The 27,771-nt window shown below is 43.0% G+C and overlaps 2 protein-coding genes and 1 non-coding gene across 6 annotated transcripts in view; all 3 read right to left on the reverse strand.

Annotated features, from left to right (window-relative positions):
- Positions 1 to 4,218, reverse strand: part of TBCD (tubulin folding cofactor D) — a 204,487-nt gene extending 200,269 nt beyond the window's left edge. The window contains exons 1-2 of one of the 2 annotated variants that reach the window (XM_075014908.1): positions 4,060 to 4,216; positions 3,253 to 3,468 (exon numbers count right to left, since the gene is read on the reverse strand). In XM_075014908.1, coding sequence (XP_074871009.1) covers positions 3,253 to 3,448 — 196 coding nt within the window. In that variant the 5' untranslated portion in view covers positions 3,449 to 3,468; positions 4,060 to 4,216. Of the gene's footprint in view, positions 1 to 3,252; positions 3,469 to 4,059 lie in introns of both variants that reach the window. The other variant, XM_075014907.1, reaches the window with a different exon arrangement.
- Positions 4,219 to 6,950: 2,732 nt separating this feature from the next.
- Positions 6,951 to 21,008, reverse strand: LOC142023621 (fructosamine-3-kinase-like). Of its 3 annotated transcripts, none has more exons than XM_075014756.1 (6): positions 20,587 to 21,008; positions 16,019 to 16,170; positions 15,434 to 15,525; positions 13,081 to 13,163; positions 11,709 to 11,831; positions 6,951 to 9,472 (listed from the first exon to the last, which is right to left on the reverse strand). In XM_075014756.1, exons 1-6 carry the CDS (start codon positions 20,725 to 20,727, stop codon positions 9,134 to 9,136), a joined length of 930 nt encoding a protein of 309 aa, XP_074870857.1. In that variant the 5' UTR covers positions 20,728 to 21,008; the 3' UTR covers positions 6,951 to 9,133. The 3 variants fall into 3 exon arrangements, with proteins under 3 accessions (XP_074870857.1, XP_074870858.1, XP_074870859.1); XM_075014757.1 differs by lacking the exon at positions 20,587 to 21,008 and adding an exon at positions 19,705 to 19,758; XM_075014758.1 differs by lacking the exon at positions 20,587 to 21,008 and adding an exon at positions 19,111 to 19,625.
- Positions 19,484 to 19,606, reverse strand: LOC142023756 (U6atac minor spliceosomal RNA). The gene has a single exon (XR_012648302.1). It is a non-coding gene; the product is annotated as a U6atac minor spliceosomal RNA (small nuclear RNA).
- Positions 21,009 to 27,771: the final 6,763 nt, after the last annotated feature.

The raw sequence follows: 27,771 nt of genomic DNA on the forward strand, positions 1-27,771 counted from the left end.
GCAGTCGCAGAGGGGACAGGGAGCCCCTGCCAGCCAGCCAAGGGCAGCAAGACCCTGCTAGCTTGCGGCCACGCAGGGCCCAAGCCAGCCAGGGGCAACAGGGTGCCACAGCCAGCAAGGAGCCAGAGCCTGCTGGGGCACCCCACAGATACCCCCTTCCCCCACCCCCACATCAGCAGTCCTGCAGCCTTGCCCCCACAGAACTCCCCTCACCCTGACTTACCTGCTCTGCTCCACACGGAGGGAGCAGGAAGTCAGGGTGGTGGCACAGGCGCTTTGCCTGCCCCCTGCTAGATGAGCAGGCAGGACTCGCCCTTCTCTCCCTCTGTGTCCCCCAGCTGCACAGGCGGAGAAGGGGCAGGGCTGAGCTTCCTCCACATGTTGCTCAAAAGCGGCTCACGTACCACTCTTAGCACATATGCCAGGCATTGCCAACCCCTGCCATAGACCTTTAAGGCAGGGATTGGCTAACCCAAATAGTAAGCAGGTTGCATGAGTGGCTCTCCTCCATGTCAGTGGGCTCCAGCAGCCTGTAACCCACTGGAATTCCACCTGTGGCCCCACGGCCCTGCCATATGCCCCACATACTCTTGCACACCGGGGCACTAGAGTCCTAAACTTACCTGCTCCTTCCTCCCCCTCCCAGAGCTGGCATGCCACAAATTAGCTGTTTGTGGTATTCCACCTCTGGGAGGGAAAGGGAGGGGCATGAATCGGACAATTTGAGGCACCTCCAAAAGTGCTGGGAGGGAGCAGGGCAGAGTAGAAAATGTGGGGCCCCGGTGCACATGCGGGAGGAGGACAATCAGGGAGTCCATGGGTCACAGGTGGAGCACCAGTTGGTCACATGAGGTCCATGGGCCACTGGTTGCCCACCACTGTTCTAAGGAGCGGCAGAGTGAGGTTTCCCCCTCTGCTCCAGGTAAAGCATGCTGTAGCCCTTTCTCAAGCTTTTCTACTCTGCAAGGTCCACAGAGACAGTGCCTGCTCTCAAGCATACCATATAACATTACAAGTACTAGTGAAAATTTGCTAAAATATAGTTACATTAGCTTTGCAGCTTACTGCCTCGTTCTCTAACAACTGCTCTCTGGAAAGGCTGTGCTTATAGGTGAAAAGAAAATATATGGAGCATGGGTAATGACAAAATAAATTACAATATTAGAAATAAAATAAGAATGCCCACATTATGTGAGACCAAAGGCACATCTAGCCAAGAATCCTGTCTTCCAACAGTGGCCATTGTCAGGTTCCCCAAATGGAATGAACAGAACAGGAAACAATCAAGTGATCCATTCCTTTATTCCCAGCTTCTGACAAACAGCAACTACGATACCATCCCTACTCATGCTGGCTAATAGCTATTGATTGACCTATCCTCTGTGAATCTATCATGTTCTTTTTTTGAACACTCTCTTGACCTTCAAAACATTCTCTTGCTAAGAGTTCTCCAGTCTCCCTGTATGTTATATGAAGAAATAACTCATTTTGTTCGTTTAAAACCTGCCGCTTATTAATTCCATTTGGGCACCCCCTTGTTCTTGTGTTATAAGAAGTAGGAGCACATCCTTATTTACTTTCTCCACATCAATAATGATTTTGAACACCTCTGTCAGAGCTCCCCATCATCTCTCTTCCAAGATGAAAAGTGATAATCTTATTAATCTCTCTTCATAGAGAAGTTAATCCATACCCCTAATCATTTTTGTTGCCCATTTCCAAACCTTTTCCAATTCCAATGTATCTTTCGTGAGTTGGAACAACCACCACACCTGCATGCGGTAGTCAAGATGTTAGCAATATATTTTATCTTATTTCACAAAAGACATACAGACTGGAACATTATAAAAAATAAACAGTTATTCATTCATTTAAAAACTGAATAATATCATGCATGTGTATTTAAGATTGTAGACCTATTTTTTTGTATAATACACTGTAGTGCAGTGTCTGAAAAAGAGAATGCAATTGTACTGTGACCCATACAAAGCAAATTTAAGATTGCACATGCAACTTTAACTTGGGGATTTCTTGACTTAAGTGCTTAACCGCACAACCTGAACATTCTAATCAAGAAGTCCTTTTCCATGAAACACATGATATATTCAATAGTAATTACATCAAACAACATTCAACTCTAGAAATAATATATGCATAGAAATAATATATATATTTAAAAGCCAAACATGTGTTTTGTGATATTACCCAAATAATTGTTGGAAACAGAAAGTCACTTCTTCACTTTTTCCAGGTTTACACGGAGTGAAATGTGTTATGACTATCTGGCCCATCTAGTTGATATCTACCTCACCTATCTTTGCTGCAGGTATCACCTTTGATAACTGTCACTGCTCTCTGACACTTCTCTCAGTTTAGCCACAATTGCTAGTTGATATACACTGAACATCTACAGAAGGATCTCAAACCATTTCACATATAATGGACTGAATGTTCACAATATTCCATGGCATACTTCAATATTAGTTATACTTTACAGACAGGAGAACACACAAACAAGACCTAAAGCTGAAGTTTTCAGAAAGCATCCCTAATTTTGGGGTGTCTAATTTGAGATGCTGTTTGACTATCAAAATTGCTAAGCTACTATGATTCCTGTTGACTTCAGTGGAAAGCACAGATGATCAGCAACACTGATCATAAAAAATTCACAACCATATGGGATTATTTAAACTTAAATTACCCTTCAACAGTCACACAGGAGGTAAATGACTAAACTGGCATCAGAACTCAGCTCTTCCAAGTCCAAGACCTGTGCTTTAAGAGCTAGATGGCAATGCTTCATTTCATGAAACTAATAATTAATCATTGACATTATCAGGACAAGGGCTAACTAAAAAAGTCTACTTCCTGCTTGCACTGTCTTCAATGGGACTAGAGCCGAGTCTAAGGATAGATAATTTAGCCCTAGTCAATTATTTAAAAAAAAATATACCTAAACCTAGTGCATGTTCATTCTGGAATGGTTTCCTTGATACCCTGAGAGGATCTTATGTTACATGACAGCTGAGAGAAACAAGATAGCACTGTCTCCCATTATCATAACTAATAAGCTTGGTACATTATCTGAAAGGTCAAGTGACTAAAATAATAAAACTAAACTCCTTCTGAATAATTCTGCGACCAAGAACTGGTCTTAAAACATTTGTTTACCCTCTGACTTTTGGCAATATTTCAACCAACATAAAAATGCACTCCCTTTAGGTTGTACATCCTCAAAACACGAAATCTTACCTATGAATTTTTCAATTGTCACCTCTCGTGTTCCCAGGTCCCCATACACTCCTCTCAAGTTGTTAATTAACCCTCTGATTTCTTCACTCTCTGTGAAACTCTCCAGTATATTTCCCCTGGCAATGACATCTGGCTCCTGGCACCGGCCTTGCTCTTGTTCTTGTTCAGAGCCATCACCCATTTCACTCAATGCCATTTCCAGCAGCCAGTTCTTCCCTGGCAACAGAAGAACAATCAATCCTTTACAATTGATTTAAATCCCACAACCCCCCTAGAGGCAGAGTGAGATGAAAGAGGAGTCCCCGCACGCAAACCAACATCCCACACCTGGGGGTGGGTGGGATTGAAAGAGGGTCCACCAGCAAGCCTGTCCCAACATCCGCCACCAGGGGCTGGGCGGGACTCAAGGTGGATAACCACCGCAGGGCGCTGGGACAATGTGGACAAGGGTGGGGCAGAGATCCACTGAGCCATACTGTGCATCCCCAAACCCACTTCAAGCTGGGGTGGGGGTGGCATCCCACCCCGTTCCAGCCCCTGTGCCCCCCGCCCAAGATCCAGCACCCCACGGGTGCGGGGGGGGCTTTGACGGAGGCGCCACCCTGCCATGGCTGACTCTTCCCGCTCCCTCCCCCCGTCAGCTCCGACACGCGGGGTGCCGCTTCCCCAGTGCCCCATCCCCGCCCCCCGGGCTAGGGAGCCCTGCTGGAGAGGACGCGCCATCGCCAGCTACCCCCTCCCCCAGGGCCCCTCACGCCATCCGCCTGGGGCAGCCCAGAGCCGGCGGCCCGGGAGCTGCCGCAGTACCCTGGCAACCGCCGCTCCGCTAGCCGGGCCCTCCGCTCCCAGGTCCACTCCGCCCGCCCAGCTGCTCAGCTACGGAGCGCCGCGCGGGACAGAACGAGTCGCGTGCGGCTCCACTTCCGAACGCGGGCCCCCTCCCTCTCCCTGCGGCGGGGGGCGGGGGTAGACGGGCTTTTGCAGAGGCGCCGCTCGCACGCAGGGAGGAAGGGGGACGGGGCTGGTAGCGACAATGGCCAGTCTCCACCCTCCGACCGGGGCGCGCTGGGGGGAGGGGCGACATCCCCGCCGAACGGCGGGCCAACGGTCAGGGTCGCAAGGGGAAGACCACCTGGCTATATCCGGGGGGGCGGTGCCAGACCAGTCTCACCCCCCCACCCCGAAGCAGAGGGGCGTGGTCACAAGTGAGGGATGGGTACTTGCTCTGACTGCCTGTGCTGCCCGGTGATGGTAGACCTGGAAGAAGGGGATGACTGGCCTGGGCTATCTAGGCCCCTGGAGAAATTGATCCCACACCGGTGCAAACTGATGACTGGGGTATTTACTTTTTTAACCTCTGTGTTAAATAGCTGCCGGTCTGTACTGCAAATGACATATCTCCAGATCTGCAAAGGTGGGTCTGCCCCAGGAAAGCGCATCGCCTCATAAATAATGTGTGGAGGTGGCCCAGGGATGGTAGACTCCTGTTAGGCTAAGAAAACAAAAAAGCAGGCATGTAGCAGTTGAAAGACTAACAAAATAAAGTATCAGGTGATGAGCTTTCATGGGGCAAGCCCACTTCTTCAGATCTGGAAATAGTGCTGTACTGGAAATGGTCTCCAGGTCTGAAGAAGTGGGTCTGCCCCACAAAAGCTCATCACCTAATGAAATATTTTGTTAGTCTTTAAAGTGCTACATGACTGCTTATTTGTTTCATGTATACATAGCTCATAGAGCTGGAAGGGATCTTGAGAGGTCATCAAGTCTACTCCCCTACCCCCTCAGCAGGACCAAGCACCATCCCTGATACATATATATATATATTTATTTTATTTGCCCTAGACTCCTAAGTGTTCTCAAGGATTGAACATGCAAGCCTGGGGTTGCAAGTATACAGACTAACATGGCTACCTCTCTGTTCGGCTGTAATGCTGACAGAGTGGTAAGTTTGGATCTCCACCGAGTCAGTAGCAGTCCAGTTTGTCATTTTTAGGTCCCTGGGCTGGGATACAGTGGAGTAAGTGGGCCCATATCACATCTGCCACCCAATCTACGGGTGACAGCCTGAGTAAGGGGGGAGGGACTACATGAAAGCGTGCCTAAGCTGATTAAATATGCTGTTATCCTGCTCTGAACCTGAAGCAGAGCCTGAACTGTTTGCTGCTCCAGCTGCAAGTAAGCTAAACTCACTGACTGTGCTGTTGCCCCACTCTGAACCAGAGGTGGGATTGGACTGTGGCTACTCTGCTTATGATGTGGCCCGAGTAGATGGCTTCTGTCTCCTCTCCTGTTAGGATCTGAGTCAAGGCTAATAACTGTTGTTACGTGCCCAACCAGGAGGCAAAGCAGAGGCATGCCCCAGATGAAGATGCTGATTCCAAAGCAACAAACCTCACCCATATTACAGTGAAATGGTTTGGCTCCCCTTTTACCTGGAAGGGGAACAGATTTGTGCCCCAACTGACAAAATAATTACTATTTCTTGAGCCTTTCCATGTTGTCTACATAGTTCATTCAAAAACATGCAGTCTCTGTTTTAGCATAGAATAAGACAGTCTCCCATCCTGACACCAGTCATACTCTGTTCTGGAAATAAAACTGGAAATTTTCATTCAGTCTATGTCTGGGAGAAAAGTCTCTCTGTGTAAATACTCAAAATGGCTGCTACCATGTGACAGCGCTCCCCTATGTTACACATATTTCCTTCTTGCGGGCCATCGGCTAGCCCCAGACACTCTCCACATGGGTTAATTACAGCTCAACAGCTCACCCTCCAGCCATTCTTCAAATCTATTCCAGGACCGTACTTTCATCCACTGTTGTAAGGTTACTAGTTTTGGTTGGATATATTCCTGGAGGTTTCATCCCACTACATAAACTTTAAAGATTAATTTTTAATTCCTTGAGACTCCTGGGCAATCCCGGAGTTGGCAAGTTCACTGTACTGCAGGGGGGGCACACTCGAAGAATTTGGAAAGTGGTTGAGGGCTGCACTCTTCCATTATATTAATGGAGGAGATGTGGGATCTGGAATGGAGCTTGGGGTAAGGTATTGAGGTGCAGGAGAAGGCATGAAGTCTGGGAGGAAGTCTGGGTGAAGGAGACTGTTGTGACCAGCGTCAAGGGACTGGGAGGTAGGGGTTTGGGTTGTGATTTAGGGCATGAGAGGGTTGTAATCTGATGCAGAGGATTGAACTGCAGGGGCTGGGGGAAGAGCGGGAGGGAGGAGTGTTTCAGACAGGAAGCTCCAGTTAGCCAGAAACCAGGCAATGGGATTGAATGGGGTGGGGCAGTGCTTGTAGACTTCCTCCCCCTCCCCTCGTCCCTTCCCGGGTTCACAGCTATTGAAAGAAATAGGACCCTGCAGACATTTTTCTGAGTGGCATGCAGGGGTGGGAAGGCAGGTAAGGAGCCTGCTCGAGACTCCCTGCTGTGTCAACAGACAAGATCCAGTGGTTTGGTCAACTGGATCTGACCCACGGGCTGTATTTTGCCCAGTCCTGCTCTACTGGGTGCCCACCTAGACCCCACCATTTAATTTTCTACTTGTTCCTTCCTGCTATACCTCTTGGGTTTAGTAGTTCCAACCCAATTCCACCTCCTCCCAAATAACAGTCCGCTTATTAGTTTCAATTTCACAAACACAAAAAAGCTGTAATCACAAGATCGCAGACACATCAAGATCATGCTATTGCAATGCAAGTATCTAGATTTTATTTGTGCACACCTTAACTTCACATCTTTATAAAGTAGTACATGTATTTTAATTTACATTTTAGTTAATGCGTATTGGCTCTCATGAACTTGGTTGTCTCAGACCTGAATTCTCCATCTAATAACTACACTGTGACTTTTAGTTAGAACATAAGCAAGATTATTCCATCTTTCCATTTCAATCACAGAACCAAGCATCATAATTTCAATTATTTGAGATAATTTGGCCTCATTTAATTCAATTCAGAAGTAATATGGTTTTAATCTGACTTTTCATTCTGCTGTTGCATTTTTGAACAACAAAGAAAATTCAGTTGGTTCCTGTCCAAAGTTTGAAAGTTTAAAATGACACTAATCTAAATAAAAAGAATGAAAACTATATAAACAGAAATCTACATTCTTTCAATAGCTGTTGTGATTTATGTTACTGGAAAGATGGTGTTTTTCCAATTGTGATTCATAATAGCAGTGCTAACACTAAAAGAAAAGTGGCAAAGCAAGCATATTTGATTATTTTAACTGTTTTTAGAGTAATTCATTATAAAGTAAATAAATAAAGTAAATAAAGTCATTATAAATCCTTGAAAGCTTTAAATTACAAGCATGATTCCCCCCATAAACACTATTAATGGACATATTTATCAAATTAATTACTCTTTACCATTTCTTTTCTTGCACAAAAGCAGTTATAATTAGATTTGTTGTATGGTTGCTCACAAATCTGGATTGCTAATACCATATCTATGTTCTTGTTTAAAGATGGAGAACAAGCAGAGTCTCTTAGAAAAGCTGATCAACACCTTGAAAAGAGTATTAGGAGCCTAGTGCTAATGCAGCATTCTAGTAACTATGGTACTGGGTATTCCCCCCTGGAGTGGATTTATTTGGGAGATAGTTGTTAATTTAAGCAGGAGGTTGCTGAGCTACTGAGAACAACAAACCCATCAAGGAATGGTTGAAGAAGAGAAAGAAAGTACAATGAGAGGAGACAAAGAAAGGATTAAGAATTGAGGGGTCTTTCCCTCTCCCTCCCTGAAAAACAGGCTAAGGGAGAAGTTTATGTAAACAGGTATGTTCCTGTATGAGGATATACAGATGAACTGTTGGAGGGGCTTAATAAATAACAATGGTGCTTATGAATCTGCAAAACATCCAGTCTCTTTGTGGTGCTCCAAAGAATGACAGAGCTGTCAAACAATTAGAGGAACTCCAGAAACAGGCATAAAACAATTCAACTTTGGACCTCACCATTTTGACAGTATACCCTTAGTAAAACAGCAATGATAGAATAGAGTAGTTTACCCTACTATATATTTAAATGTAATGAATACCAATCCGCATAATATTTGGGCCTTGTTGATTTCTTCTCAAATAACTAAGCCTGCTTGGCTGCAGGGGGTGCTTTGATATATTTTTAAAAAGGTTGTTTTAAAGAAAATATATATTTATCTACATCTTATGTAATGGTAATCCATTTTCTGCCCCATGTTTCATTTTCAAGTAGGCACAGAGGACTACCTCTAAGGGATATCAAATGATTTTTTCTTGTAGAGAGTCATAAAATATTTAGAACAAACATTTTAATAAGCGTAAAATACTAACTTATAGCCTGCAATATGCAAATGTATACATAATTCAACTCCCTCAAAGCCAAAGTCTCCCCCTGGCCCCAACAGTTGCTGGCACCAATACTCTGAGAGATGGATAGAAGGGAACAGAGAAGCAGAAGTCAAAGGGAGAAGAGGAGGTAATGGTGGTGGTAAATTGCTAATTATTCCTATTGTGAAACCCACAATAACATCCGAGCAGAGGGAAAGGGCAATGAAAGAGTGGAGGAAAGTGGGTTCTCCAATGAGAGAATGAGATTAGACTATCAGACTGCTCTTCATCCACCAGACTTCATCAACTGGATAAGATGGTACACGGTCTCCTAACTCACCATTGTGGATCTGTGCTAGTAAACAAGTACACAATGCAGAAACTATACAACCACCGCAAGCATTTAATGGGCTTGTCTGTGTGCAAAGGTGCACTCTCCTCCCACATCTGCCTGCCGTATGGGTTTCTCATTCATGTGTCACTCTTCTCGTGTTGCTATCAACAAGTAGGTGATGTGAATTAGCAAAAGGCTATAATAGATTCTATTTGAGGAACACCCTCAAAAAGGTTATTTTAAAAGCTTTCTCATAACACTTAAAGTAGGTCCCTTGTACTCTGTCCCAAAATGGTTCCAGTGGTTTATATAATTAAAAAGCTGATACAACTTGTTTCGTTTCTCAAAACCTGGAGCTTTGGGGATTTTACTGTGGTAGGCAGAGAAAAAGGAGCTGTTAAAGCCACCAAACATCCCAGCAATTGCTAAGTCAAATTCAGAATGGCCATAGAAGGAAGCAGGATCAAAGACAATTGGGCCAAAATCATCTTCTGCAACGTTTCCTGCCCACAAATCCCCATGAAGAAGAGCAGGAACAATCTCCACTTCGTGGAACATCTCGGGAATCTTCAGCTTGAAAATGCATGAACAAATAAGCAAAAACTGTAATTTGGCCAAGGAAAAAACTAAAAGGCAACAGAATACAAATGACACAATCAAAAAGTCACCCTCTCTTTTCAGTCAGTAGGAAGCCCTATTTGGACTACAGTCAATGACTGCAGAAGCAAATTAAATGTGTAAGAATTATTCTTGTTGATAAAGTCTGCCAGAAGTGAACTAAATGGATTATTCACTTGTACCCACATTCAGTATTGCTTACAGGCATAGACGATACCCGTTATTCCAATAATAAAGGACAACTACCCTTTGCTGGAACAGTTCTAAGAAGTAAACAACTTATAGCATCAAAATCCAGAGTCTCACTAAGTGCCATTATGGAGCAAAGATCTACAAACTTTATGCTTTAGTGTCAGAACAGAACAGTGGTTCTGATAACCAACCAAGCAGCCACGTGATTACTCACTGTCTCTCTAGCTTTCCCTTCTTGAGCTAGTGAATCCTGTCAAAGGTCAAAGCACAGGAAGAGGCAACATTTCCTCTTATTCCATGTCTACACTACAAAAATAACTTAAAAGTAACAAACTTCAAAGGTGAGCATCTACACACACCTTACTTCCAAGTTAAACTTCAAAATAGGGCACTACTCCATTCCTGGGAACGAACTAAGGACTTCAAAGTTGGACTCCCTATTTTGAAGTTAACTTCTAAATAAGGAAAAATGTGTGTGGACTCTCTGAAGGCAACTTTGAAGTAGCACCTAACTTTGACATTAGTTCCTAATGTAGATGCACACATTGTGTGCCATCAAGGGGAGCCCTCCACAGAAGGTATATCTGTAACAATATTGTTTTGAGTCTGTAGAATCTTGCAGTGAATGAAAACAGCTGAACAGAATCAACAAACAGTTCCGGACGATTTTAGACTCATTTAATAACTCGCACTTGGAATTGTCCATTTTGCTAAATCTGCAAAACCAACTCCTATGATATTGAATTATCATAGCCCTACCTATAACACTGTAAAATCATAGAAGCATAGGAATAAGGGGGCATATGATATAATGTGCTTTTATTGTAACAAGAAGCACTTCTGCTTAGGTGACTTGTGGTAGCGCTCAGAAGGTGCACCACCTCCCTTTGCCCTTAGCAAAATTTTAATTGCTAAATGGGGTACCCCCACATGGTACCTCCACCACTCTGGGTGTCCCTCCCTGAACCCCTCCCCCCACTGGCCCCAGTAGCCCCTGCACTTCCATTACACCCTTCACCTCTAGGGCCCTGTCTAGATTAAAGGGCTATGTCTGAATTAAAATGGCCGTTTTGTCAACAAAACCCGCGGAACGTCCAGATTGCCGAGAGCATTCTGTCAACAGTAACTTTGACAGACATAACCAGCTCACCATGACGAAGAAAACCACTGTCAGCAGAGATTTGTCAACAAAACGCCAGTCTGGAAGTTTCGGGGGGCCTTCTGTCAACAGAAAAGGCCTCCAGGACACCGTGCAACCATGTCTGCTGTGCTTCCGGGTGGCTGTTTTGCTGACAGAGTGGCCAAGCTATCCGGCCACTCTCTGTCAACAGAGTGGATTGTTCTTTCGATTCACCCTGCAGTCTGGACGCAATCTGTCAACAGAAGTTCTGTCACAAGATACCTTCTGATACAAACTTCTGCCAACAAATCCCTGTAGTCTAGACATAGCCTAGATCACAAAGCACTTATTAAACTCTGCAATATCTATTGGATAGACAGGGAAATTAAGAAAGGGGTTAAATATCATGACAAAGATAATGAAGTAACAGTGGCACATGTGAGACTGACAAGAATCCTGACCTTGTCTTGACTAGATTCTAGTCAATGAATAACAATCTAATCCTGCAATAAATACCAGGAATAAAGGCGTAGCTGATCTACAAACACCCAATCTATTAAAATGAACTGAAATTCACAGATGCTCTGGCTTTTTCGCCAGGGTACAGAGTCTAGTCAATGTAAGGTGGGAATCTAAAATGTACATTCTGAGGACAAGATGCAGTGCTGTCTTCTGCACCCATTTTAAAGGGCTATTACAGAAACAGAGACTCATTTTACTTTACTCTGCCATCTGGATCTGCATGAAATTAGCCCTGTTTAATAAAGTCTTCCGTAAAGACATTTAACATTCCACTGAAGTATTCATCTTTTTATATTTTTAGAAGTACAGTGAATGTTTTAGCTGTCTAAAATGCATAAAGGTATTTTTTTAGCATACCTTAAGCTGTGACCACAATTCTCTTGCTTCTCGGTCTCCATAATCTCTTTCAATCAAGTCCATTTGAGCTTGAAGTCGGTGACATATAAAGAAAGTAGGCCAATCACTTTGCCATTCATTCACCTGGAAAATGAGAGCTCAAGATTTCAGGATATCATGATCAATAGAAGAGGAAACAGCACTGTAACGGATACTTAATCATTTTCAGTTGATGTCTCTGTAAAATTAATATGCATATTGATACTATGGGCTTTTGCCTTGCTACTTCTGCGCTTGTAAACTAAACAGGTTCAAGGCTTTGACCTTTCTGGTATGGGTGACCACAAAGAAAACTTTAGGATATAATTAGATGTTGTATTGATCGTTCACATAAATCTACTCTTCCTTCTGAGTCCATCTTAAGGAAGGAGCATCTTTCATATGAGATATAAACCTACCACTTGCACACTTTAAAAATATCTAAACCTTCATCCAAGTTACATTACCTCTGGTTAACCAAAATGTCCCCTGATACAACAAATAGGTTATGGTTCTCAAATCATGGCTCTCTCACAACTAATAACCCCCCTGTGCAGAGAGCCAGCAAAAAGCCCATCCACTATATAAAACTTGCTCTGAGGGTTTTAAGTGAAACTTAAGTGTTGCACAGACATTGCCATGACTGGCCCTTATGATGGAGGAAATTTCATCTTTTGAGAACAACACAGTGGGTCTGGAAGGGGACAGAAGTGATTTGTGAAGGGACCCCTTTCTTAGCAAGAGGTCTGAATGTCGGAGAACCAATGAATAGTCTTAATCTCCTAACCAAAACTGCTGTGTGAGCTTTCTGTGTACTCTCAGGTCCACCTCAGAAGAGGCTGCAGTTCAACAAGTGGTTAGATTATTCCAGCCTTTCATGTGCTAAGATGCATACACAAGCTACTTTAAAACATCATAATTAAAATTGCAAAATTAGAGCACTCAAATATTAGGAAGATCAAACAAAAACTGGGAAATTTCAAATCTAAGATAGCTCATGTAATTTTAATTCTGCTTCCTCACACATATCAATTATCATTTTTACATGATCCTATACAATATATTCCACAGGACTCCCACTTTAATCACTGCACAGAATAGCCATTGATTAGTGACTGACACAGGGTTATGCAATTAATAAGCTTTTTGTTGATCAGAACTTTTGTATTTTTAATTAGGAACAAAACCTTGTCAGTCCAAGAAAATAAAGGGCCTGGGCAGAAAAACAAACCCCGTAAGATGAAAATGAGACAGTGAGAACACATCTTGCTTTACTGTAAATAAAATAATCCACTGAATATAGAATTTATATCTTATTTTAACATGTAATAATTGTCCTAGGACTCTGACTTACCTGCTGTATATAACCACAACATGTGACTATATGGAACCCAAACTTATCCACGTACTGAGGATCAGAATATCCAGCACCCTTACCTAACAAGAAAAACACTGATCATGTCAGGGTCTTTTTGTTTTTTTGTCCCCAATCCTGAACTTTTCAAGAGCTTCAGGTTTATTAGTCCAGTTCTGTTATGACTATGCTTTTTTATTTTGGCGGGGGGGTAGTTAAAGTTTTGTGAAATGTTAGATAATGGGTAAACAAAATTCTTGAAAAAAACTAACAGCAATAATTCTGATGTGTCTATATAGCTCTTTTCTTTGGAGGATCACAGGCCTACTTAAAGCTGTAACACATCCGGGCTAGTTTTCAGATACGAAAACTGAGATACAAGTGTGTTCAGTGACTAGCAAAGGCCACAGAGCAAGTCAGTGGCAGAATCAGGAACAGGACCCACTTCTCCTGATTTTCAGGACCCTTGATTTAACCACTTTACCCAGCTACCTCCTAAATGAGACTTTTGACAGTTTCTCACACTGTAAATTATTTACAACATCACTCAACTATTACAATAATGCAGTAGTAGGCCTACCACCATGTGGCACATTCTGTCCTTCCCTCTCTCCCCCAGAAATCAGTGGAAACTATGCATATACAACTAGGTGGAAAAGTTGGACATTAAATGTGAATACCACTGACCCAGAAATAACACACAATCTTGTTTTGCTTCATGTCTAGATCAGCAGAAGTTGGATCAAGCCATACTCAAAATCACTGAAAAGACTTCCAGTGATTTAAGTGGAGCCTGGATCAGGACCCTGCAGATTTAACTTTGCCTTGAAGATCAGTTATACTCAGGTGAACTAACTCCTCTGTTTATTAAATTCATGAAGTGTTATATTTCACTGAATGTGAGAATTATAAAACACTGGAAGACTTTGCATTGCCTGACTCCTGGGGCTAGACCTTGGTGGCCATGTATTCCACGCTATGACTTCTCCTTAGGCCCAGCCCAGGAGGGTGGTGGACACACAGCCCGCCCACTGGCTTTGGCCCAGGGTAGCAGGGGCTGCATGGCAGCGGGTCTCTGGGGACAAGCTGTGGTGGCAGGGGCTGTCTGTCCAGCTAGCAGCTGCTCTGTGGGGTGGGAATGCTTGCTGCCCCCTTCTGGTCATTCATGAGTACAACTGTCCCTTCTCTCACATGCTTCCCTTTCCATTTGAAGCAATTGCATTCCACACTTATCCCATTGTCTTGACACAACCAAAACCTGACCTTGTTTCAGTTATGATAAAAGAAACCTGCATGCCAAATTTGGTGGTCCTAGCTCTTGCCATTTAGGAAGAGTTCTTGAACAGACAGACTCACAGACAGATGGACACACAGACATAAGAACATATGAGTGGCCAGACTGGGTCAGACCAAAGGTCCACCTAGCCCAGTATCCTGTCTTCTGACAGTGCCCAATGCCAGATGCCCCAGAGGGAGTGAACAGCAGAGGTAATCATTGAGTGATCCCTCTCCTGTCATCTGTTTTCAGCCTCTGACAATCAGAGGCTAAGGACATCATTCCTGCCCATCCTGGCTAGTAACCATTAATGAACTTAACTTCCATGCATTTATCTAGTTCTTTTTTGAACCATGTAAAAGTCCTGGTCTTTACAACATCCTCTGGTAAGGAGTTCCACAGACCTATTTTGCACTGTGTGAAGAAAAATTTATTTTTGTTAGTTTTAAACCTGCTACTCATTAATTTTATTTAGTGACCCCTAGATAGATGCACAAACACTCAAATGTATAGTAGATCTCTCATGTAGCACATGGGAATTTCTGTATATTTTATTAAATGTTATTAGATGTTTATAACAAGTAAAGTGAATCTGAACTCTAGGTATGTTTAATAGTTATTTATTTTTACTTTGGTTAGAAAACATTCAGGGGGTTATATAATTTATGTTCATGCTAATGAAAGTCTTACAGGGATACTGAAAGGTAAATCTGAGTCAACATTTTTATGTTATGAAAATTATACATGAAAAATTATGAAAATTCACTAAGAGAAATATTTTATAATTGTCAGCAGGGGTTTTTTGTTTGTTTGTTTTTTATTGCAAAAGTAGAGCTAAATAAAGAATTTAACATTATTTTAGTTTGATATTCCATGGATCAAAATATACTTATATATTTGGTATTTTAAACTGGTTTTCTCCAGTCATTATAATTATAATGTTACATGCATTAAATGACATGGCTTTTACCCATGAAAGCTCATGACCTAATAAATTTTTTAGTCTCTAAGGTACCACAGGACTTCTTGTTATATATCCAAATGAGTTACACCAGTACATTTATATCTATACTCTACCAACAATGTTTCCCTCCTTCTTTAATTTCTCTCCCAGTTTCTGGTTGTGAAGGTGAAGATCTGCTACCTGTTCTCCAAGCTTTGCGGAGTGTCTGTAAGATCAGGGAAATAAAACCATACATTCTTTAGCTGATTATTCAAAATATTCCTTTAAACGTCAGTTCTTAAATAAGAGAGAATTAAAAACTAGAGAAGATAGGGAATAACTCTGTAAAGTAGGAGACAGTTTTAAAAATCAGGAGGAAGAGAAAACACTAGAATAAGTGAACCCAGTTGTAGGCAGACAGCACCTATCAGCACCAAGTTCATATTGTCATATAAATGTAAAAATGTAAAAAATGAACTATGATGAATAAATCACACATTGCTGAGACAATGTGCCAAATTCAGCAGAGAATTTGGCACAGAAGCTTTATTGTTGATTTTAATTTCAATTTTACTTTGTTTTATAGAGTTGCTAGACAGGCCAGTGATAGCCATTGCAGACAATAGTGAATACTCTCAGAGATTCCCACTGAGGCAACAGAAGTATAGCAGAGACTCTCAAAATCATAGTACCAATGAAAGGAAGAAGTTCAGGCATACTTGCTGAGACTCTTCATCTTCAGGTACTCCATGACAAACATCGCACCCCCTCCTGGAAGGTCAATCACTTTAACGGGCTGGGGCACTCGAAGGGTGTTTGTTTTCTGAATAGCCTCCAAACTTGCCATTTCACCTTCAAACATTTTTCTAGCCTGTCAAGAAACAAGAATTCCACTGGAGCAAATATCCTTGGCCTAAATGATGCATTTCTGCAGTACATGTATAGGAAAATATTTGTTGTTTATAAGTCCATAAATCTACTATTCTTAATAATAAAATGTAGCAGCAAATTAGCAAGGTTCAATCTTAATCAGGATAAATTTGTTTAAGTGTATTGTTATTGCTTTTCTTGAAAGTTCAATACAGTACAACAGATTACAAAATTTAATACTCTAAATACACAAGTATCGGAGGGGTAGCCGTGTTAGTCTGGATCTGTAACAGCAGTGACGGGTCCTGTGGCACCGTATAGACTAACAGAAAAGTTTTGAGCATGAGCTTTTGTGAGCACAGACTCACTTCAGATGCATCTGTCTGTGCTCACGAAAGCTCATGCTCAAAACTTTTCTGTTAGTCTATAAGGTGCCACAGAACCCTTCGTTGCTGTTTCCAAATACACAAAGCAGCTATGTGCAGTTAATGTCTGGCCTTATAGATAGGTAGAGCAGGTAATCATCAGCAAAAGCACAAATTCCTTCCAGTTGAAATAAAGGTGTAAACCTTTAAACTGTGACTAATCAGAGGAGACTGATCAGATTAATTAAAACAGTCTACTTACTGCTGAGTAGTGTGACTTTTAAAGTGATAGTATTGGTCTTTCCATCCATTTTAATTGCATGTTTTAGAACAAAATAACCTGGAATTATCAGTTTCCCATCTACCGGGCTATAAATTCTCAGCTGTATTTTCTCGTTTGCCTTTATTTAGTTAGAGAAGAGGTAAGAGCATGTCCTGGATAATTAATGTCTTTTCTTTCAAAAATCCCACTGAACTAAGACTGAAGCTCTCACATTTTCTTCTGTAAGGGAAGTTTTACCTTTCTGCTACATATTTATTGCATACCTGCTTTCTGGTTTTCAGTAATAGAAATCTCCAAGCACTTTTGTTACTTCCTATTTGATTTTAGGAGTCAACCCCTTTCATTAGCCTATCTTAGGTACTCACATGTCTCTTACTACCATAGTAACTAAATACCTCACAGTGCTCCTGGGATGTAATGGTGTGCTGTTATCCCCATTTTAGAGAATGTCTCTCTTTTCCCTAAGTAACATCCCTAGGCTTACACGAGGAGTCTGTAGCTGCAGAACAGAGACTTCAAGCCAGGTTTCATGAATTCTAGATTAGTGCCCACAGCACCGGATCATCCTTAATGATGGCACAGAAAGGCCTTTTACGAGAAGGAAGAGACTGTGTGCCCTCCTTACTGCACTCCTTACACTGATAAACCTCCTTTAGGGTCAATGGATACCTTGCTGCAGTTAAGACTATAGACAGGATCAGGCCTTTAAGCCCCAATCCTATTATTGTTATTGCCCTGTTGAGGTCAGTGGAGCTCCACACAGAGAGAGGAAACTATTTATATTCAACATGCGGCAAGTACAGGCATTAGTAAGGATATAGGCACTGACTCTAGGACTGAAGCATCCATGAGGAAAAATTAATGGGGGCAGAGCCCTCACTGCCAGCCAAGTTTCCCCTCTGCCCTCCTCTGCCACCCATGCCTCTCGCCTGCTGGTGGTCCCACTAACCAGCTCCTTTCCTACCCTCTCAGAGCTTCCAGAACACCACAAACAACTGATTTATTCAGGAAGTTCTAGACTAGAGAGGGGAGGAGCAGGGACAAGGTGTGCTTGGGAGAGGAGCTGGGATGGTGAGAAGAGGTGGGGCAGGAGATTGAGGAACAAGGTGGAATGGTGGCAAGATGGAAGAGGGACAGGACATGGGGCAAGCATGGAATGGGGGGTGGGGCAGGGACAGAGACTTGAAGGAAGAGTTGGAGCAGGGACAGGGTCTGGAGTGGGGGTGGAGGATTTTGGACATGCCTTCCAAAATCTTAGAGGGAGGAGCTGTGGAGCATTCTTTCAGAAGTCTTAAAGCAAGAATAGGGAACCCTCAGCCCCTGATTCAGATCTGGACTACGGCTTGCCTGGATCTGTATCTCAAGGCTCAGGGCTCCCTTCCCCAGCATCTGGCCCATGGCAGGTGGGGATTGCAGAGCCCCAAGCCTCACCAGATGGAGTCAGGCAAGCCAGGGACCGATCTGGCCCATGGACTCTACCCGGTAAGGGCAGCACGCACCAGTGTCACTGCTGCTCCTCCTCCCCATCTCCTGGCTGGGGGAATGTCAGCATAGCACTGCCAGGAGAGGCTTCCCTTGTGGGGAGAGTGGAAAGGGCAGTGGAAGAAAAGTCTCTCCAGGTTTTTTTTTTCTCCACACTGCTGTTCCCCCAGCCAGGGAAGCGGGCAACAGCAGTAGCATCGATGCACAGAGGTATGCCCCCCCATTGCCTAGACCACAACCCTGGCACCCTCCTCCCATCCACACCTTTCTCGAGCATCCCACTTAGATGTCCATGAGATGGCCCTTGCAAGCCACCAGTGCCTACAACACCCTTTCAGTTTATGTTCTCTGTGGCAAAGTAGTCTGGTGCCAGATAGGGATCTGTGTTCTATCTACTGCCTCACCACAGTTAGGGAACCTTATAGTGGCAAAACCATTCACTACGTCCTGCACATTTCCCAGAGTCGCTGCCCTTTGTCACAGACGAGTACTGACTGCCTTGGCTACCTGGATTACAGCAGCCCCCTCTGAAGATTTACCCACTCCAAATTGGTTACCCACTGACCCATAGCTGTCTAGCATTATAAGTTTCCACAGAGCTATTGCTACACTCTTCTGAATTAATCTCCTAGTGTAGACATACCCTCGCTCAGCAAAATATTATCATCCATTTTAAAAATCTCCCAGATGTGGAAGAACCACAAATCCCAATGTGCACATGTCAAGCTGATTTCATTCTCTTCTCCTGGCTAAAGCAGTCATTCTATTTTTTTAAAGCAAATTCCACCAACACAGCACCAATATCTCTTACCTGAAAGCAGGTCCCCAGGGGTGTCTATGACAACTGTGTGTTAAAAATCAGTCAGTAGATGGTGGTCAAAAAGTTGCCCGAGCTGGATCTCCCTCAGCTCCTCTGTGCATCTGGATTCCACTAGACCACATATTCGAACTCCTATGTCTCAGCTGTCAATTGACCAATAGTCTTGGTCTGATTAGAAAACAGCCCAATCCACAGACATCACATCTGAATGCTAATATTCCCCAGGTTACAAGGTGTTTGGAACTGGAGGGTGTGTTTAAGTATTATTTCAAGTTTTGACCTAATGCTAACCAGTACTTTTATTATTTTGGATTTACACAAAACATAAGAAGGGATACATGTGTAGGGCTCTAGGAATCCTCCCCAAAAATGATTAGGTTCCATGAGTAAGTGGCAATGCTTTAACCATATATGTGTTGAATAGCTCATGACAACACTCTCACCCTTATCCAGGCAAATGCTGGCCTTCTCTCCTCTCATATCATACAATTTAAATAATAATGTAACGTAACAGTGGCCCACTTCCTTCCCTATTTCTGTGAAGAGAGGGTAGAAAAAATAAGAACATTCAAATTCATTGCTCACCAATGCCACAGCACGCTCCCTTCTTCCTCTCAGTTCCATGGGGATCAGACTGTGTGGTAGGATCAAGATGGAAGTGGAGTTTAGGAAGTAGTCCTACCTTCTCCCACAACTGTTTCAGGTTTTCTGATGCTGTTAGGGATAGCTCAGGGGTTAGCATATTGACCTTATAAACCTGAAGTTGTGAGCTCAGTCCCTGACGTGGGCCTTCCGAGGGTGTGGGGCAGTTTAGATTTTTAAAAAAGTCCGCCAGTCATGGTGATAGATCCTACTGTGAGTTCAGGGGACTGGACTTGATGACCTCTCAAGGTCCCTCCCAGCTCTCCAAGATGTGTATCTCTCCATGATTTAAATTACCATATTTCAATTTTCACTGCACCAATTGAAACTCTGTGTTCAGGAGAACCGAGTAGCAAGAATGGATAGAGAAGATGATGGAGGCATATCTCCTGTAGAGTTCAGTTGCCACGGTGCCAAGAAGCACTACAGACACTCAGCACCTCTGCAGATCACAAGAGATCTTGGGTTTTGTGGGCAAAAGCCCTTCCCCAATAAAAGAATCTATTTTGCTGCTGTTCCTCAGCCCTAAATGAGAATAGCAATTTCACTCAGCCTAATAATAAATTCTAAGCATGAGGGAACTGCTCTGTTCTACGCACAATGTAAGTCCTTTCAGACCTTGTACTGTCAAGAAGCATCATAACAGCAATACAAATAAACATTAACAGCCTGGACCTGCTGTCTAGAATACGCTTTTAAAAGATTTCCAGTCTTAAAAGGAGAAAAATACGTTAAGCTTGAAAACACAATTTACAGTCATCAAAAAACCTCTCCAGACAATTAACCACATTGCAGTGAACATGCAGCAATATTATCAGCATTAACCTGAGGCTTGTGATTGATTTTCACAAACACTCGACCGCTGTCAGTTTCATAGCTCTGCCCTCGGCTGATATAACCTCCTCCTGAGCTCCCAAATGCTTTCAGAACGGAGGTCTTCAGTTCGGCTTTCAGAAGCTTTTCCATCGCTTAACGCGAGCCTGTTGCAATTGTTTCTTCTCAGAACCACTGGAAAACAGGATTAAAGGTCTGGGTCCTCCCTTTTTTGCTGTGTCTTTGCTGTGAGGTAAAAATTGACACACACCAGAAAGGAAAAATAAGAACTGATAGAAAAATCAAATCAGTCCAAATTTGCCAGAAATGTTTATTTCTAGAGATTAGCGCTTTCACTGGTTTTTAAAATAGATATTTAGGGAAAAAAATAATTTGTTGCACTCTGCTGGGGTCCTTCCATGGCTGGCCAGAGACCTGCCGGTATTTGTAGTTCCTCATGCGGACAAATATCAGCGTGACGTCTTTTCTCTCTCCCCCGCCCCCGCGCTCTGTGCTCACATGAATACCAGAGAGAGAAAGATTAAATCATCAGCCACTAGAGGCAGTTCTGCAATGCAAATTAGGGGACATAAACTGCTTATGTTTTATGGAGGTCTGTGCAGGAGCCATAGCTTTGTGGTGTTGTGAGTGGCTGAGATCAGGATATCCAAAGGCTTCTACATAACCATAAATCAGTAAATTGGGGTTTGGAGGAAGCAATAGTTTTTCCCCATTCAAACTTGCTTTGCATACACTAGGAACCACCATGTCTCAGTTGACACATTTGACCGTGTGCCATCTTCAGGGGACCCAGTGACACTAGAACTATTTTTAGGGTAGTGGGCGCTGAGCTGTGTTCCCTCAACCTGTTTGTGCCCCTCACTGCCCCAGATGGAGGTCACACCTAGCTGCCAACTCTTCTGAACAAGACAAACCACATGCCACTGCTGCACACATTGTCCGGTCTGGGAGAGTCGGCAGCCTAGCCCCAGCTGGAGATGACTGTGGAACCCTGGGCCAGTAGCAGGACCCGGAGCAACAGCTTGGCCTCCAGGGCCAGTGGCCTGCATCCCATGGATTGGCAGCTGCAGAACCTGTGGGTATAGTGGGCAGCAGGACCCCAGAGGGGCTATCTGGAGGATGGGACAGTGGATTAATGGGACCCAGAGGCCAGACATGGGATTGGTGGGGCCAGACCCTGGGCACAGGGAAGCCAGGGCAAAAACCTGCTACAGGACTCTCCCTCACATTCCTAGTTTTCATGCCTATGGCCTGATCCTGCTCCAATTACAGTCAGTGGAAAGATTCCTATTGCCGTCAACAGCAGCTGTTAGGTTTGCAGATTTTAAGATAAAGCTGTAAGGGACCCCGTAGTAAAATAGGTCCCCTACCCCATGTCAGTGCCAGCCAGTATCTCAATCACCTGCTGATTGTTGCCTGTAATAATAAAGAAAAGGATTTGATTTATGGAAACCAAACAAATGAAAGTTTATTAAGGATAAATGTACAAATAAGGGAGGTAAAAGGGGTCATTTGTAAACAACATAAAATCATGACAAAAATATATTAGTCAGACCCTGTGGTATAACACCAAGACCCAGTATAAAACCCTCAGCCAGGAAACAATTTAGGTAAATATAAATAGTTGATAGAAACCTTCTTAAAAGTTCTGATCAATTGCTCAGGACTGCAGATTTGTTAGCTCATGTGGAGTCTTCAGAGACGAACACTAAATGATCCCTCAACATCTAACGGAATATGTTAGGAGTTTCAGGCTACTGGCTGGAACGGAGCCTTCTGGTAACAAATGGCTGGCTAGTATTTTGATTGGAGCCTCTATGATATTCTGGAGTGCAGCTCTCTCACTGGCATAGGCAGTGTCTAACTGATCCCACACTCACCTTTTAAACATTCCAAGGTGGGAAAACCCATGCCAGAAACCCCATGTATTTTGCATCTGCAGGGGAAGCCTCATAGGATTTCTGACTGGAATCCACATTCGGCTGGAATTTGTTTACCACAAGAAAAATGTGAGAAGATCTAATGGTCAACTTGAAGGTCACCTGACCAAATTACCATTTTGTTTCACAAAATGGATTCCCTGCCATTAACATACAACCAATTTATATAAACATAAATCATAATCCAGGGACAGAGGACTGGGCTTGATCACCTTCTGAGGTCTCTTCCAGCCCGAGGACTCTATGATGATCAGCTGATTTTATCACGAGTTTATCTTTCTTTACAGCTTTGTTTGTGAATATGGATAACGATAAGCAGCTTGTGAGAGACACAAAGGTTAGGGAATGATTAGATCTACTAGAGAAACACTGATTTCATCAATGCAGACTTCTTTTTGTGTTTAGAATTAACTCCTTTGACCTCTGTCCGAAAACAGTTCTAGTTCTCCAACGAACGATAAAATGAACAAAGTTAAAATAATGAAAAGGGCTACGTAGGAGCTGGGTATTACTATTAATCATAATTACTATTATTACTCAAGCTTGGAGATCTTGAGTAGTTTCTTGTGGTAGGTAGAGAATAAGAACTGGGATATGCTCCAAGCTTTTCAACTCCTGTTACTCTTTTCTATATAGCTATAGAAAGCAGCCTAGCCAACAGAATAGAGTTAGATTTGTCCCTTCCAAAGGTTACTTCCCACAAATTGCCAGGAAGATGAGCTGCAATGTTTTACATGTCATGGAATCTGTACAGAATCTTCATCTACGAACAGCACAGAAAAGGGCAATGGCACTTACTATTTCTGTTTCTCACGCACACTTGCCACACACCTAGGAGCCCCAGTCATGGCCCATGGCGGCGTGTGTTGTACAAAGAAAGAACAAAAAGTCTCTACCTCAAAGAGCTTGCAGTCTAAGATCAGAGACAACAGACGGATACTGACAGGTTGACAGGAGAGGACAAGCGAATAATAAGACAATATTGGATAGTGTGGTAAGTAGTGGTCTCAGCATACCAGGAGTCTAACCATCAACAGTTGTTTGGTTTTTTTGTTTTATTTTTTAAGGCATCACAACAAAGAAGAATTTGAAGGAGGATAATGAGAAAGCTTTATAGGTAATTTCAGGGAGCTCCTCCCAATCATGAGGGGGCCCAATGTGAGAAAACACAAAGATTTTTTTGTGAAAATGAAGCAAGTGGGTGATGGTGGCTGGCATCAAGGTGAGAGTTGAATGTTCAATACTCAGTGAGAGAGGTCATCCTCTGCCACCCGTCAAAATGGAAACATGTAAAAGCTTTGTAGGGATCCACGATCTGGAATAGCTACAGATGTTTCAACTTTTAAAGTGAGGGGTGGGATAGCAATCTCCTGATACTTGAATACTGGGTTTCCCCTGATCAGAAGCTGACAGTAAAAATTAATTGTTCCAAATTATAGAGTGGTTTAGTGAGGGGGACCAACATCCAACAGGATGAATAATATGGCTGTGTCTATACAGCAGTGTTATTCCTGAATAAGCTAGTCCGCAAGAGGTATCCCAGAATAGCTTATTCTGAAATAGCGCAGTTCCACACAAAATACAGGTCAAAATAGTGCTCAGCTGTTTTGAAATAGAGCATCTACATACATAGAGCCTACTTCAAAAATGCAATCACTGAACTCACTATGGCTTATTTCAAAATAGGTTCTATTCCCAGTCTACACAGTCCCATTCCAAAATACCTAGTTTGAAATTGGTAAACCTCATGAGGTATGAGGAATCTTGCCTATTTCAAAAAAAGGCATCCACTATTCTGAAATAGTGGTTGTGTTGTGTAGATGCTCAGTTATTTTGAAACAGTGGCTGCTATTTTGAAATAACTTTGCTGTGTAGATGCACCCTACCTGTTCACTAGAATTAAATAATCGGTGAAGGATGCTAGTACTTACCTCACTCCACAGTGTTTCTCTAAAAGATGTCTGTAAAACTTTACCATTTGTTTTCCATTCTCCTGGATCCTGGACTGTACCTGTTAGGCTTTAAAAATCAGATGGCTGTAGGCCCACCATCCTGGGGTTGCCCCCAGGCCCAGCATTTCAAAGGGGCACTGAGTTACTTTGTCAGTGGTGGCAGCTGGAGCTCTGGGCCCCTTTGAAATGCCAAAAAACACTACGCCACTGCTCCACATGCAGTAGGCAGACTAGGGCTGACTTCTCTAACCCCTCACTTCCACACTTGACCCTGCCTCTTTCAGTGATGGAGAGCAGGACCCCCATTCCACCTTGCCTCTGGCAGATGGCAGCACCACTGCATGGCTGTAATGTGTGGCTAGTGAAGGGACAGTCTATTTGATTTCCAGGGCAGGTAGAGATCCTGAAGAAGGCTCCACCAATATGGCCTTTGCTTTACAGGAGGAGGAGGATCCCAATGGCACAGAAACACACATGTAATTTTGGGACCACTAAAAATGGCAAAAAGAGTGATTATAGGTGGTAATAAAGGAACCAGTTGTGGACACTGAGCAGAGAACTCCAGAGAGCGTTAGGGAAAAGTGCCAGATTGTCAAGCCTGGCAACTTAAATCTTCTCTCTAACTGCTGAACAGGCATAGCAAAGGATACAGCAGGCCGCATTTCACCCTTACTGCAGTGACTGTGCCTGAGCCCCACCCTAGGCTTCACTTTCCATCTCCACAGTCCAATTAGTTTGTGGCTTCTTTAATGAGCTTTTTAAGGAGGTTGCCAACTGATGTGGTGTCTTTTTGTGCTGTGGATCTTTATCTACTCAGAACTTGACTGAGCTTACTAAGCCAATTATTTCACATAGGTTATAGAACAGCCATGAGATAGTATCTGCTATTGACCTGGGCTAGAACTGAAACGTTGATTTAGAGGTGGGTCAAAACCTATTATCAAGTTGAACTGTTGTTTTAAAACAACATGTTTAAATCATCCTGATTGAATACAATGGAAATAAACCGATTTGGAAATGCCCCAAAATAACCACCTTGGAGAAAGCCCAGTTCTGTCCCATCAGCATTTCAGCACCATGGTCAGATCACAAAGGCTAACATTTAAACAATGAACTATGAACGGAAAATGAAGAGAGCGCCATGAAGAGCAGGGAAAGGGATTACTTATTCAGCCTTTTCTGGACTTCATATATACCATAACTACACATAAAATAGCCTTATTCTGTGACCTGGTAAGCCATATCAAAATCACCCTAACCTGCAAGGTTACTTTGGGTTTCTTTATCCAGGATCACTGAGGAGACCCTGTATGTCCCAGTGTATGAGATTACAGAATCACAGAATAGTAGAACTGGGAGGAACCGCAAGTGCTCATCCAATCCAGTCCCCTGCACTCATGGCAGGACCAATCACCATGTAGACCATCCCTGACAACTATTTCTCTATGTTCTTAAAAATTTCCAATGATGGAGATTCCACAACTTTCCTAGGCAATTTATACCAGTGCTTAACTACCCTGACTTGAGCATGTTTTTCCTAATGACAAACCTAAACCTCCCTTGCTGCAATTTAAACCCATTGCGGCTTGTCCTATCAGCAGAGATTAAAGAGAATGATTTTTCTCCCTCCTCCTGGCATATTCCCCTGAGGAAGGCTGGCAAGATTAATTACATTAACCTGGTTTAGCTCTTTGGAAAATGTACTTTCATATTTCTATTGAGTTCGCATTCCATTGTATCATTTGCTGCTGTTACAGGCACTTAGTTCCTGTTGTCAGAATGAATCCATTAGCAGAAATGGTCACCAGTACAAATCAATAGTTCTCTCAATACATTAAGAAATGCAATTCAATGGAATCTTCCTCAACAGTGCTCATTCAGCTGTCAGCTTGCAAGGTGGCAGCTACCCAGGAGATTCAAGTGCTGCCCAGACAATTAGCAGAGGGCCTACAGCCACCAGCATATGTTTCTATTAGTGGTGCACATCTGCACATGCCTTGGTGCACATAACAAAGTTTATTCTGCTCAGAGATGGGGAAAAAAATATCTATGGTTGTAGCCAATACCATTTAAAATGAGCCAGGGGGAGAATGCAGCCCTACTGGCAGCCCAACATGTTGTTACCACAACCTACATGCAGCGTTGCCAGATTCTGGTGGTGTTCATCCATTTTTTTCCTACCCGTATTACTGAAGCGTCACATAGCTAAAGCAAGAGAACGTGAACTGAGGTGCATGCTGACTGGAATGACACTGAGTGTAAGAGTCGTTCCCTCCCTTTGCAGCCAAGCACTGCTACAGTTCAATCAGCACGACTTGCAAATTCTAGGGATGCAATTGCAGTTGGCAAAACTACCTTATCCCAGAAGACCATCTTGGTTACACAATCGTGTGGTCCACTGAGCTGAAGCCCAATCACTAGCCTGAGTTACCCATTGCTGAAATAGAGGCACAGCACTTCTCAAGATCAAATTGCAAACTCTGGGCAGAGCTGAAGTTGCTGGGAGTGGAGCTGCACCTGAATAAAGAAGAGCAGAACTTGCCAGCTCTATCAAAAACAGCAAACGGTAACTACAGTGACACTCGCTCATGGCTATCACTTGATGTTAGAAAGCAATTTGCTGCACTGAGTATTAATACTGATTTGAACTTTGCTGAATGAGCCTTTAAAACACAAAATATGACTTTTTTATATAAAAAGTTTATTTTCTTTAAATGCCACCTTTGAAATTCCTTAGTATTGCTTTGCATTTAAAGATATACTTTAGATTTTCACTATTTTAGAGTTCCTCTCTGACTGGGAAAAATCACTACACTTATTTGTTACTGATAAGCAGCAAACTGAGGGCTCAATTGAGAAATAGTTTGTCAGGTAATCCCACTGGGGAATGAAGCTCTACTCAGCGTAAGGGTGGCCTAACACAATCCACTGTAAGAGATTAATAAAGGTATTATCATAAAAGTTGACAGATTGGTCCTTTCACGTGATTTTACATAGTCAGGGAAATTAATGGCATCCTTTGGTTTTGTTGAAGGCCCTGACAAAATCTTGCTTGCGATGGGTGGTGATATAAGGCTTGATTCTGATTTCAGACCTCTGAAAGTCATGTGTGATTCCATTCAAGTCTGCAGATGCACAAATGAGAGGAAGCTCAGGACACCTCCTAACCCTTAAACTGCTTATAAAACATGGTTTGGGTCTGACATATGCTAGCACTGTGAACATGTAGTGTATTCAGGTCTCTAATCTGGGTAAGTTGCAGTACATACAGATTCACTCCATGT

This window comes from Carettochelys insculpta, chromosome 20, assembly GCF_033958435.1.
Source record: "Carettochelys insculpta isolate YL-2023 chromosome 20, ASM3395843v1, whole genome shotgun sequence".
NCBI lineage: Eukaryota > Metazoa > Chordata > Testudines > Carettochelyidae > Carettochelys > Carettochelys insculpta.